At 37.3% G+C, this 14749-nt stretch overlaps 1 protein-coding gene across 1 annotated transcript in view; it reads right to left on the reverse strand.

The window, feature by feature from the left end:
* thsd7ab (thrombospondin, type I, domain containing 7Ab) overlaps positions 1–14749 on the reverse strand; it is a 125054-nt gene that overhangs the window by 37233 nt on the left and 73072 nt on the right. Inside the window, exon 8 of the mRNA XM_058377051.1 lies at positions 10844–11087. Coding sequence (XP_058233034.1) covers positions 10844–11087 — 244 coding nt within the window. The remainder of the gene's footprint in view (positions 1–10843; positions 11088–14749) is intronic.

The following is a 14749-nucleotide window of genomic DNA, read 5'->3' on the forward strand; positions in this document are numbered from 1 at the left end:
ACAAACGAACGAACAAACGAACGAATGAATGAACAAACAAACAAACAACAAACAAATAGAAAGAAAGAAAGAAAGAAAGAAAGAAAGAAAGAAAGAAAGAAAGAAAGAAAGAAAGAAAGAAAGAAAGAAAGAAAGAAAGAAAGACAGACGCACAGACAGACGTACGAACGAACAAACAAACAAACAAATGAATAAAAAGAAAGAAAGAAACAAACAAACAAACAAGTGAAGAAACAAACAGAAAGAAAGAAAGAAAGAAAGAAAGAAAGAAAGAAAGAAAGAAAGAAAGAGGGAACATGGAGATGCTGTACTATATTAAACACTGATTTGAAACTAATTGCTCCTACAGTATAATATTCAGTGAATGACATGTAATTTTTGTCCATTTTTAGCGACAGTTAATGTTGTGGAACATCCATGAAAGTTAGTTCCTGTTTTCATTTAAGATACAGCAGCTTTATGTAACCCCCCCCCCTCTCTGTCTCTCTCTGTCTCTCTCTCTCATGTCAGACTGTATTTACATCTTTAACTTGGACTGTTACAGAACACTGACACTGGAGACTCCTTCTACAACTGTTACATAAACACATTTCTCCTTACAGAAGTCGTCCTTGTGGATCAGATGTTACTATAGCAACAACACCATATCAGAGTGCTTCTGACCAATCAGAACACAGCACAAAAAATTTACTGTTGGGCCACACCCCTTTTCACGTGAAAATATTTCGTATCTCAGATCTGAATTGGCGTTGATAATCAGATGTAACTTCCTTCACCTCACCCACCACCTGCTTCGCTTCAGGAGCAGCACAGGGGGAAAAAACAAAACAAAACAAAAACGAAAATAAATACAGACAGCAGCTTCAAGACAAACCTGACGGAGAATGAAAATTGTGCGTGTGTGCTGTTCAAAATGAGGATTAATGCAAATCTCGGCCGTGACGCAGCACCTCAAGGCCTCGCAAATCGGATGTAACGATAATCCGACCTGAACCCACGGCGGCGACTCGTCCCTCAGCGGCATTAAATCGAAGCCACGAGAGCACCAGTAATGCTATAATCTTCCTCCACAATAAATTCTCCTTATTCCCTGCCAGCTCATGACTTAAGGCTATATATTGCGGGGAGATAAGTGCTCGAAGACAGATCGCTTCCTTTAGCGTAATGTCCTACTGATTCTATCATCCGTCTGTAATCAGCTTTTGTCTTCGTCTCGTTTATGAGCGATGGTTTGCTGTAATCTGGATGGATACGAGGTACATGGACGACGATGACGATGACAACGATGACTATGAACCTTCTCTGAACATTTATTCCTGAGCTTTTTCCCAACCAGCTGATTGGGGAATAATTGAGCATAAAAACATCTGCTGCTGCTGAGAGACAGAAATGTCCTGAATATCAGGTTTGTGAGGGAATCAGACACGATGCAATAAAACGACGGCTGTGAAACATCGATCTGTGTTTAACACGGGAGATTCATCCTGTGAGGATTTGTTTGGGTTGTACTGCACACTGCGGTGTGTGTGTGTGTGTGTATGAGACAGCACGATGTCGGTCATCAGAGTATCCCAACAGATAAAAATCCGATCTCTGTGTGATGCAAAAGCATAAATAAAGTAACTCAGATAAAGCCTGTTAATTAAACATGTTTAGTGTCTTTGTGTCCGGCAGTTAAGTTCAGAAACCTCCTCAAAATTTAGGTGTGAAAATTGAACAGTATACTGTATAACACTGTAACACTAACACGGTAATGCTGTAATACTGTAACACTAACACTATAATGCTGTAACACTAACACTATAATGCTGTAACACTGTAACACTAACACTATAATGCTGTAACACTAACACTATAATTCTGTAACACTGTAACACTATAATGCTGTAACACTGTAACACTAACACTATAATTCTGTGACACTAACACTATAATTCTGTAACACTAACACTATAATGCTGTAACACTAACACTATAATGCTGTAACACTAACACTAACACTATAATTCTGTAACACTAACACTATAATGCTGTAACACTAACACTATAATGCTGTAACACTGTAACACTAACACTATAATGCTGTAACACTAAAACTGTAATACTGTAACATTGTAACACTAACACAATAATGCTGTAACACTAAAACTGTAATACTGTAACATTGTAACACTAACACTATAATGCTGTAACACTAAAACTGTAATACTGTAACAATGTAACACTAACACTATAATGCTGTAACACTAAAACTGTAATACTGTAACATTGTAACACTAACACTATAATGCTGTAACACTGTAACACTAACACTATAATTCTGTAACACTAACACTATAATTCTGTAACACTGTAACACTAACACTATAATGCTGTAACACTAACACTAACACTATAATGCTGTAACACTAACACTATAATTCTGTAACACTGTAACACTAACACTATAATGCTGTAACACTGTAACACTAACACTATAATTCTGTAACACTAACACTATAATTCTGTAACACTGTAACACTAACACTATAATGCTGTAACACTGTAACACTAACACTATAATTCTGTAACACTAACACTATAATTCTGTAACACTGTAACACTAACACTATAATGCTGTAACACTGTAACACTAACACTATAATGCTGTAACACTAAAACTGTAATACTGTAACATTGTAACACTAACACAATAATGCTGTAACACTAAAACTGTAATACTGTAACATTGTAACACTAACACTATAATGCTGTAACACTAAAACTGTAATACTGTAACAATGTAACACTAACACTATAATGCTGTAACACTAAAACTGTAATACAGTAACATTGTAACACTAACACAATAATGCTGTAACACTAAAACTGTAATACTGTAACATTGTAACACTAACACTATAATGCTGTAACACTAAAACTGTAATACTGTAACATTGTAGCACTAACACGGTAATGCTGTAATACTGTAACACTAACACTATAATGCTGTAACACTGTAGCACTAACACTATAATTCTGTAACACTGTAACACTAACACTATAATTCTGTAACACTATAACACTAACACTATAATTCTGTAACACTATAACACTAACACTATAATGCTGTAACACTGTAACACTATAATTCTGTAACACTAACACTATAATTCTGTAACACTAACACTAACACTATAATGCTGTAACACTAACACTAACACTATAATTCTGTAACACTAACACTATAATTCTGTAACACTGTAACACTAACACTATAATTCTGTAACACTAACACTAACACTATAATGCTTTAACACTGTAACATTAACACTATAATTCTGTAACACTAACACTTTAATTTTGTAACACTGTAACACTAACACTATAATGCTGTAACACTAACATTAAAACTATAATACTGAAACATTGTAACACTAACACTATAATGCTGTAACACTGTAACACTAAAACTGTAATACTGTAACATTGTAACACTAACACTATAATGCTGTAACACTGTAACACTAAAACTGTAATACTGTAACATTGTAACACTAACACTATAATGCTGTAACACTGTAACACTAACACTATAATGCTGTAACACTGTAACACTAAAACTGTAATGCTGTAACATTGTAACACTAACACTATAATGCTGTAACACTGTAACACTAACACTATAATGCTGTAACACTAACACTAACACTATAATGCTGTAACACTGTAACACTAACACTATAATGCTGTAACACTGTAACACTAACACTATAATACTGTAACACTGTAACACTAACACTATAATGCTGTAACACTAACACTATAATGCTGTAACACTGTAACACTAACACTATAATGCCATAACACTGTAACACTAACACTATAATGCTGTTACACTGTAACACTAAAATTATAATGCTGTAACACTGTAACACTAAGACTATAATGCTGTAATGCTGTAACACTAACACTAATGCCATAACACTGTAACACTAACACTATAATGCTGTAACACTGTAACACTAACACTTATGCCATAACACTGTAACACTAACACTATAATGCTGTAACACTGTAACACTAACACTAATGCCATAACACTGTAACACTAACACTATAATGCCATAACACTGTAACACTAACACTATAATGCTGTTACACTGTAACACTAAAATTATAATGCTGTAACACTGTAACACTAACACTATAATGCTGTAATGCTGTAACACTAACACTAATGCCATAACACTGTAACACTAACACTATAATGCTGTAACACTGTAACACTAACACTTATGCCATAACACTGTAACACTAACACTATAATGCTGTAACACTGTAACACTAACACTATAATGCTGTAACGCTGTAACACTAATGCTATAATGCTGTAACACTAAAACTGTAATACTGTAACATTGTAACACTAACACAATAATGCTGTAACACTAAAACTGTAATACTGTAACATTGTAACACTAACACTATAATGCTGTAACACTAAAACTGTAATACTGTAACATTGTAACACTAACACTATAATGCTGTAACACTGTAACACTAAAATCCTGTAACACTAAAACTGTAATACTTTAACATTGTAACACTAACACTATAATGCTGTAACACTAAAACTGTAATACTGTAACATTGTAACACTAACACAATAATGCTGTAACACTAAAACTGTAATACTGTAACATTGTAACACTAACACTATAATGCTGTAACACTAAAACTGTAATACTGTAACATTGTAACACTAACACGGTAATGCTGTAATACTGTAACACTAACACTATAATGCTGTAACACTGTAACACTAACACTATAATGCTGTAACACTGTAACACTAACACTATAATTCTGTAACACTGTAACACTAACACTATAATTCTGTAACACTATAACACTAACACTATGATGCTGTAACACTGTAACACTAACACTATAATTCTGTAACACTATAACACTAACACTATAATGCTGTAACACTGTAACACTAACACTATAATGCTGTAACACTAACACTAACACTATAATTCTGTAACACTAACACTATAATTCTGTAACACTGTAACACTAACACTATAATTCTGTAACACTGTAACACTAACACTATAATTCTGTAACACTAACACTAACACTATAATGCTGTAACACTGTAACACTAACACTATAATTCTGTAACACTGTAACACTATAATTCTGTAACACTGTAACACTAACACTATAATGCTGTAACACTAACATTAAAACTATAATACTGAAACATTGTAACACTAACACTATAATGCTGTAACACTGTAACACTCAAACTGTAATACTGTAACATTGTAACACTAACACTATAATGCTGTAACACTAACACTAACACTATAATGCTGTAACACTGTAACACTAAAACTGTAATGCTGTAACATTGTAACACTAACACTATAATGCTGTAACATTGTAACACTAACACTATAATGCTGTAACACTGTAACACTAACACTATAATACTGTTACACTGTAACACTAAAATTATAATGCTGTAACACTGTAACACTAACACTAATGCCATAACACTGTAACACTAACACTATAATGCTGTAACACTGTAACACTAACACTAATGCCATAACACTGTAACACTAACACTATAATGCCATAACACTGTAACACTAACACTATAATGCTGTTACACTGTAACACTAAAATTATAATGCTGTAACACTGTAACACTAACACTATAATGCTGTTACACTGTAACACTAAAATTATAATGCTGTAACACTGTAACACTAACACTATAATGCTGTAATGCTGTAACACTAACACTAATGCCATAACACTGTAACACTAACACTATAATGCTGTAACACTGTAACACTAACACTTATGCCATAACACTGTAACACTAACACTATAATGCTGTAACACTGTAACACTAACACTATAATGCTGTAACGCTGTAACACTAATGCTATAATGCTGTAACACTAAAACTGTAACACTGTAATATTGTAACACTAACACTATAATGCTGTAACACTGTAATACTAACACTGTAATGTTGTAACACTAACACTATAATGCTGTAACACTAACACTGTAATGTTGTAACACTAACACTATAATGCTGTAACACTGTAACACTAACACTATAATGCTGTAACACTAACACTGTAATGTTGTAACACTAACACTATAATGCTGTAACACTGTAACACTAACACTGTAACCCGGTCACAATAACACTATAACACTGTAACCCGGTCACACTAACACTATAACTGTAATACTAACAAAAATCCAGCAAATATTTTGCCCTCAGTATTGAAACTTCATCCAGATTAAACCCAACATTCTATGTGCGGTTTCCACCACCACTATCACATGCCTCACGTTTAACTCCTGCATCTCCTCTGACTAACAGTAACGCTAAACTCCAGCCAGGAATCAGCTTCATGAAAGGGAATTTCACATCCTCTCCACGGTCCCTTCGTACTCCGCTGGCATCATTAAAAACAGCTCACGCATGTATCCATCAGGACGCCAGAAATATCTGATCCCTCTGCCTTCTGCAAGCTGTCATTATTTTTCAATTAGGAGTAAATTGTCGTCACTGCTGAAACGAGGAGAAGCGCCTTGTTTATCTGCAGCCTACGACAAACCAGATCATTAGCAATGTTCGAGAAATGAAAAAAATACCCGCAGACCAGCAGCTACGTTAATCTCGCTGTTAATCACTTATTAACACTGTTCACTTCGAGAACCCTGTCAGAGCTGCAGAGGAGAAACCTGACAGACCTTCAGACCTCGCTCAGTGTAGAGCAGAAGGAGTTTACCATCACTGTGTGTGTGTGTGGCATCAGATGCTCTGGATTTCAGGATTTCTGTCTGTCTTTCAGAATTATTGTCTTTCTGTCTTGTCTGTCTGCCTGGATTTCAGTCTGTCTGTTTGTCTTCTCTGTCTTTCAGGATTTCTGTCTGCCTTTCTGTTTTCTCTGTCTTTCAGGATTTCTGTCTGTCTATCTTTCTGTCTTGTCAGTCTGTCTGTCTTTCTATCTATCTGTCTATGTATCTGCCTGTCTGACAGGATTTCATTCTGTCTTTCTGTCTGCCTCTCTGCCAGGATTTCAGTCTGTCTTTCTGTCCTCTCTGTCTTGTAGGATTTCTGTCTGTCTATCTGTCTGTCTGCCCATCAGTCAATCAAGATTCTGTCTTGTCTGTCTGCTTATCTGTCTTGTCTGACTGTCTGTCTGTCTGTCTGCCCATCAGTCAATCAAGATTCTGTCTTGTTTGTCTGCTTATCTGTCTTGTCTGACTGTCTGTCTGTCTGTCTGTCTGTCTGCCCATCAGTCAGTCAAGATTCTGTCTTGTCTGTCTGCTTTTCTGTCTTGTCAGTCTGTCTGTCTTTCTATCTATCTGTCTATGTATCTGCCTGTCTGACAGGATTTCATTCTGTCTTTCTGTCTGCCTCTCTGCCAGGATTTCAGTCTGTCTTTCTGTCCTCTCTGTCTTGTAGGATTTCTGTCTGTCTATCTGTCTGTCTGCCCATCAGTCAATCAAGATTCTGTCTTGTTTGTCTGCTTATCTGTCTTGTCTGACTGTCTGTCTGTCTGTCTGTCTGCCCATCAGTCAATCAAGATTCTGTCTTGTCTGTCTGCTTTTCTGTCTTGTCAGTCTGTCTGTCTTTCTATCTATCTGTCTATGTATCTGCCTGTCTGACAGGATTTCATTCTGTCTTTCTGTCTGCCTCTCTGCCAGGATTTCAGTCTGTCTTTCTGTCCTCTCTGTCTTGTAGGATTTCTGTCTGTCTATCTGTCTGTCTGCCCATCAGTCAATCAAGATTCTGTCTTGTTTGTCTGCTTATCTGTCTTGTCTGACTGTCTGTCTGCCCATCAGTCAATCAAGATTCTGTCTTGTCTGTCTGCTTTTCTGTCTTGTCAGTCTGTCTGTCTTTCTATCTATCTGTCTATGTATCTGCCTGTCTGACAGGATTTCATTCTGTCTTTCTGTCTGCCTCTCTGCCAGGATTTCAGTCTGTCTTTCTGTCCTCTCTGTCTTGTAGGATTTCTGTCTGTCTATCTGTCTGTCTGCCCATCAGTCAATCAAGATTCTGTCTTGTCTGTCTGCTTATCTGTCTTGTCTGACTGTCTGTCTGTCTGTCTGCCCATCAGTCAATCAAGATTCTGTCTTGTCTGTCTGCTTTTCTGTCTTGTCTGTCTGACTGCCCTGTCTGTCTGTCTGCCCATCAGTCAATCAAGATTCTGTCTTGTCTCTCTGCTTTTCTGTCTTGTCTGACTGTCTGTCTGTCTGTCTGCCCATCAGTCAATCAAGATTCTGTCTTGTCTGTCTGCTTTTCTGTCTTGTCTGACTGTCTGTCTCTCTGTCTGTCTGTCTGTCTGCCCATCAGTCAATCAAGATTCTGTCTTGTCTGTCTGCTTATCTGTCTTGTCTGACTGTTTGTCTGTCTGCCCATCAGTCAATCAAGATTCTGTCTTGTCTGCCTGCTTTTCTGTCTTGTCTGTCTGACTGCCCTGTCTGTCTGTCTGCCCATCAGTCAATCAAGATTCTGTCTTGTCTCTCTGCTTTTCTGTCTTGTCTGTCTGACTGTCCTGTCTGTCCGTCTGTCTGCCCATCAGTCAATCAAGATTCTGTCTTGTCTGTCTGTCTGCTTTTCTATTATTACTGATGCTTTGTTAGAGCTCTACAATGTGAAAAAACTTAATAAACATAATATTTCTTTTCTGTTTTCATTGTTTCTGTTTCATTAATTAGATTAGCTGTTAATTACTACAAAGAATAACAATTTTATTACATTTTCATTACATTTTTACATTTATGATCTTTATAGTTATATATAATATTATATGCAGCATTTAAAAGAGCTACGTTATTACATTTATTTCTCATTAAAAAGAATTAAAAATCTAGTTCAGCTCATTATTAAATATCAGCTGCTCACAGTGAATTGATGTTAAATTATATATCTTAATGTTGCAAAAAAAATGTATTCCGTATGAATAAAAAAATTAACTTAAAAAAAAGAATAAGAAAAGAATAAGAGCTGCCATGTTTGCCAGCTGCATTTAATTCTCTCACACTTTCTTGTCTGTCATTCAGGTTTAACGCTAATTCTCCAGAAGCTGACGGTAAAAATGAAAAGATTTGAAACGACAATCTTCCAGTCATGAGCCCCGAGTCTTCCCCAGCGCACCGCCACCGCTGTGCTACATGCTAACCATCTTCATTTTCGTCGCGGTTTGTCTCGAGCATGCCTGCATGTTTCTCGTTCTTTTAGTAATTAAATTGCAAGAATCCGGCGCACTTAATTACTACCATTAGCGTTGCGGGGAAATTAAGCCGTTTGAAAATGACAGAGCTAATTAGCATGTTTGCTCCTGCGTGTTTATCACATTTTTTCCCCCGGCCTGGTTTTGCCTGGAGTGGAGAGACAGACTTTGAGTGCAGACTGCATTTTCCCTGAAGCAATCTATGCCACTCAGATATACTCACACACACACACACACACACACACACAAAAATGTGACACAAATAAACAAATGCACAGCCCTCATTAGCCCACTCCGAGACTCTTAACTCCATGATCACTCCAGAACAGGGTTGAGTACTACTCTATGCTCTCTGTCCTTTTAATGTAGTAATGGAGTACCACTAAGCAGTGAATGACATTAAGCTTTTAGCCTCTATGCTAATTGTCTATGCTAAATTTGTTTTTTTTTTCCCACTAAGTGGTCCTCGCTGAGCTCCAGACTGCACCACGTTTTCGCACTTTTTTAAGCAATGAATACCTTCAGCGCAAAACATGGACCTGGGCTAATTAGTTTTACAAAACACTGTGCTAATTGTCTAGTGTTATCCAATCAGCCAATCATGTCGCACCAGCACAATTCGTAAGGTCATGAGTTTCGGATAGCTTTCAGATCGTCAAATTGGGAAAAAACTGCGGCATCAAACATCTCGGCGACTTTGTTGGTGCCAGACATGCTGGTGTGAGTATTTCAGAAAGTGCTGATCTCCTGAGATTTTCACACTCAACAGTCTCACAGTCTGACAGATGGTGCCAAAAAAAAAAAACACATCCAGTGAGCTACAATTAGCAGAAACGGAAACGTCTCAAAATGAGAGAAGTCTGAACAGAACCGGAAGACTGAATCGAGCCGATAGGAATGCTACTGTAACTCAAAATGGCAATTTTAACAGCCGTGGTGAGCTGAAAAGCACAACAATACATCAAACCTTGAGGAGGACGGCCAAACAGCCACAGACTGTTGCCATGGTTACAGTGGGCAAGCCACATTTTTCTTCTTAATCATCCATTCATTTTCTATACCCGCTTTATTCCTAATTAGGGTCACAGGGATCTGCTGGAGCCTATCCCAGCACACACTGGGCAAAAGTCAGGGGTATACCCTGGACAGGTCACCAGTCCATCACAGGTCCACTTATAGACAGACAACCAGACACACTCACTCCTATGGGCAATTTAGAATTACCAATCAACCTAATGTACATGTTTTTGGACTGTGGGAGGAAATCGGAGTAAAGCCACGCAGGCACGGGGAGAACATGCAAACTTCACACAGAAAGGCCCGTGGGACCCAGGACCTTCTTGGTGTGAGGCAAAGGTGCTAACCACTAAGCCACCGTGCTGCCCTTCTTCCTAATCAACCTTGAAGATTTATAAGAAGATATCAGAAACCTGCATTGTTGCAATGTTATAAATACTACACAAAAGATTTATTTATTTTGAACAAACAATGGCCGCAGGCTAAACTGTCCTTGAATGAACCCTAAAATTTTTTTTGCTAAAAATATTTCAGACCCTATCCCAGATACGATTACTTACTTTTTGGGCGGGACTTGTCCCACATTGACCTTGACGCAGATGACTTTACGGGTCTGCATGCCGGTTGCGCAGGACGTTTTGCCCTGTTCGGAGGGCGTGTCCCGGGTAGAGTTGAGCGTGGTGACTGAGGTGTCCTCGATGCATGGCCCCCAGGGTCCGGTCTGCCAGTGGTAAACGACGCAGGGATGCTCGTTACAGCTTCTCATTTCCTGCAGCACGCTGGCGTTCGGACAGCTGGAGCCTCCTGGAAATGCACAGACAACATGGCTACATCCCAAATAGCTCCATAAACCATCAATAAGTGCACTACTCTCCTCTCTTCGTCCGTCTATAAACTGTGCTACACTAACAATAAAGTCATCAGACCTCTCAAAACACTACACCGGTGCACCACTACACCACTATTTCGGTGCACTACACCGAAATACCACACTCTCTAGTGTACTATGAGACACTTAATATCATATCCAGCCTCTTTTTATAATTGTGTGTTATAATTACCTTAGCCTGTTAATAACAACCTGTTTGTAAGGGAAAAGAAGATAAACCACATAAAGTACAATAATTTCTTAGAGAATATGTCACTTTTTTAATATTTAGTACCTCCAGCAAGCTAACATGATAACCTAACTAACATAATTCCTCTCAGAATTCCTCAAATCATATTCATATCCTTCCCAGCTAATGCTACATAGCTAGCTAACACAAAATAGGCTAACCTGACCAGATTTCTGAAACAATTTTAAGTCAAAAGTGTTTAAAACGTGTATTACTTTTTATGCTATCCAGCTAAATTACACATGCTAAGCGAGCAGGATTAGGATTAGGAATTTTAAGTCATGTTTAAATCCTTCACTGCTAATACTAACCTAATAGCTTACATGAAGTAGCTCATCAAGATTAGCAAGAGGATTTTTAATACCATTTAAAATACATACTAACTGATAAAATGATGATTAAATCAAATGCAACATAGCTAGTTAGCTAGCTAGCTGGCAAGCGTGTGCTAATCTGGCAGGATTTCTGAGAGGATTTTTTGTCATCTTCACTGCTAACCCAAGCCAGCTAGATAACAAGAGCTCAAGCTAACTTAACATTTTCTGAGAGGATCTTTAGGTTCATGCCAATCATTGTTAATGCTATCTTAGCATAAAAAAAGAAAAATAGCTTACTGTAATCCTTGACATGATTACTCAAACCTAAAATAGAAACATTTGTGACCCTTACTGCTACCTATTTGCTAACACGACAGAAACACTTTATAGTTTTAGTGACTGGATTTCTGAAAGGATTTTCAACTCATTTTCAATAAAAAGCAATATCTTTCATGGTTAACTGATAGCTAGCTTGCTAACATGAGCTAACCTGACAATTCCTGAGGGAATTTTAAGTTGTAGTGCTGATAAATGCTCCAGCTACTTATTTTTTTGCAGAACTTTTAGCGTTTTTAGGGCAATAATGACTCTTCGAAGGCTAAATTTTCAGAAACATTTGTATGTCCGATATTGTTTTTTGGCCTTTAAATAAACCATAACCATATTTATTTGATTTTGTTGCTTTAACGTAATAATAAAATATGGTAAGTAGAATCATGTACATTTTTTCATCCTGAATATCACTGACTAGGTCAAATTTATATTCTAGTTTTGAACAACAGCAGTCGTTCTCAGCACTTCTCTCTCCTGTCTAACGTGGATGGAGACGAAATGCTCAACAACACTCGGAGCCTCTGTCTCGCTCTTCAGCAGTGAAATGAGAGTGTATCTGACATAATTGCTGACATTCTCAGCTCTCAGGGTGACGGAGCAGCCCAAAGGGGTACTGGGAATCGAGACCTGTCCATCTGGAAAAGGAAAGCAGCTCTGTAACGAGGAGAAAAAGACACCCACGAGTGAGAAAAATATGACTCTGAAGGACTTTAGCCTCCAGAGACCCGATGCTCTGGTGCTGTCTTTCAAAGCGGGGAAAAAGAATTCTAAATAGATCTCCATTTGTGAAAGATGGGACTTTCTTTTCTTCAGCTATTTTATGATTCTTTGGCAATTGGTGCGAGACAATTCCTTACAATGGATAATAATAATTTATCACGTGCTAAAGCACTGGTTTGAGGAATTAATCGTTTAGGTTTGCTGCTAAGTTGCTAGTGTCATGGCTAATTTGCATACAATTTAGAAAATCGTAAAAAATTTATGTAGAATATAAACCTTTGCATGCCGTGTTGTTACCTGTCAGTGTATAATGAAAGCTCACGCCATGTTCCCAGTTCATATACAATCCCTCAAGACCCTTGTATCCATATTTAATTAATGGCAAAGGTAGGGATTAAAACATCAACTCTATTCAGTGAGTCAAATCATTTGACTTGACTCACCAATTAAAGTCGACTCATTCAGCTCCCAGATGCCATTTTGCCAATTTCCCCCTTAAAACCAGTCAGTTATTAGCTTATTGTGATTAACGACACAATAAATTCCCTACCATTTTTTGGAAAAAATGTAAAACAGAAATACACTCCTACAATAAGGCTGACTCAAATATTCGCCTCGTCGGGGTGAAGCTCTTTCCTGGAACACGTTAAATGATGAATTTTTATGGCTTATTTTACACCTTCTGCTGATCCTGTTTCTGTTTGCTGTGTTGGAATTCACACCTTTGTATCTTCAAGGCTGCGAGAACTGACACCATCTTTCAGTGTGAAAACACAGAAAATGGCTGTATTTTTGGCTTTCTTTTTAAACAGCTTTGCTATTCGGCGAGGTCGTTCCTCTAGGGGGGAAAAAAGCCCAAAAAAACTCAACCTACAAACAAACACAAGAAAGCATCTCAGTTCAAAAGGTCCAGTGTCAATGCATCACCTCTCTTTTTTTTTAAATCTGTGTTTGCTGTATGAATTTCAGTCCTTCTTCCGTCTCACTCAAATCCATTCTCAAAGACATCCATAATGCATAACGGGCTTTCTGCATGATTTGGTGTGTTTAGTACGCGTGTCTTCCATTAGGAAGCAGGGTGAGATGTCTGCAGAACGCAGCAGGCAGACAGCACATACTTATGATAAAGATGAAAGTAAGACTTGTCTTCTGAATAACAAATAATTCAAGGGCACTTTTGTGAAAATGATTTCTCCAAACAAACCCATTTGAGCAAATGACCCGACACGAGTCGTCTTCATTGTCGAGGTTGCTGCATGCTAATATTATGCTATTTTGCTTTTGTAATGAGTTCCCAGGGATTTCTAAACCATCCGTAACCATTTTCGAGCGACACTTTCCACTTCAAAGTGCATTTCATCCACAAAACTCTAAATGTCTCGAATAGAACAACACTCAAAGAACACAAAATACCACAGAAGTTTCTGGAAGATTTCTCAGTTGAGTTTTCGCCTCTTGTAAGACCTAAATATAACATAAAATATTATATCTAAAATAAATATTACAGCTATATTTTATACTTAATCCGATCTTTAATGAAATGTTAAATTACTCCTAATCTATAAGTCTTAACCGCTAACACTAGCCTGCTGGCTAACGTGCTAACCTGACAGGATTTCTGAGGGGATTTTTAATATTCATAAATGTTTACAACACTTGTAAGAAAGTTAAAGCATAGCTTAAATAGTAGCAGACATTGACATTATAAATGAATTCTAATTCCTATTTTTTCATGATGTCCTACTGCTAACATAACCTGACTGGAATCTGAAAGGACTTTCAAGTCATTTTCATAATCTTCACTGTTAACGGTTATCTAGCTCGCTAACACAAGGTAACCTGACAGGATTTCTGAGGGGATTTTTAATATTCATAAAAATGTTTACAACTTTTACAATGCTTGCCAGAAAGTTAGCAGAGCTAAAGTAGTAGAAAAAGTAGCTAAACATAATTCCGGTCAATATTATTTAAACCAAAA

Source organism: Hemibagrus wyckioides, linkage group LG23 (assembly GCF_019097595.1).
Source record: "Hemibagrus wyckioides isolate EC202008001 linkage group LG23, SWU_Hwy_1.0, whole genome shotgun sequence".
NCBI lineage: Eukaryota > Metazoa > Chordata > Actinopteri > Siluriformes > Bagridae > Hemibagrus > Hemibagrus wyckioides.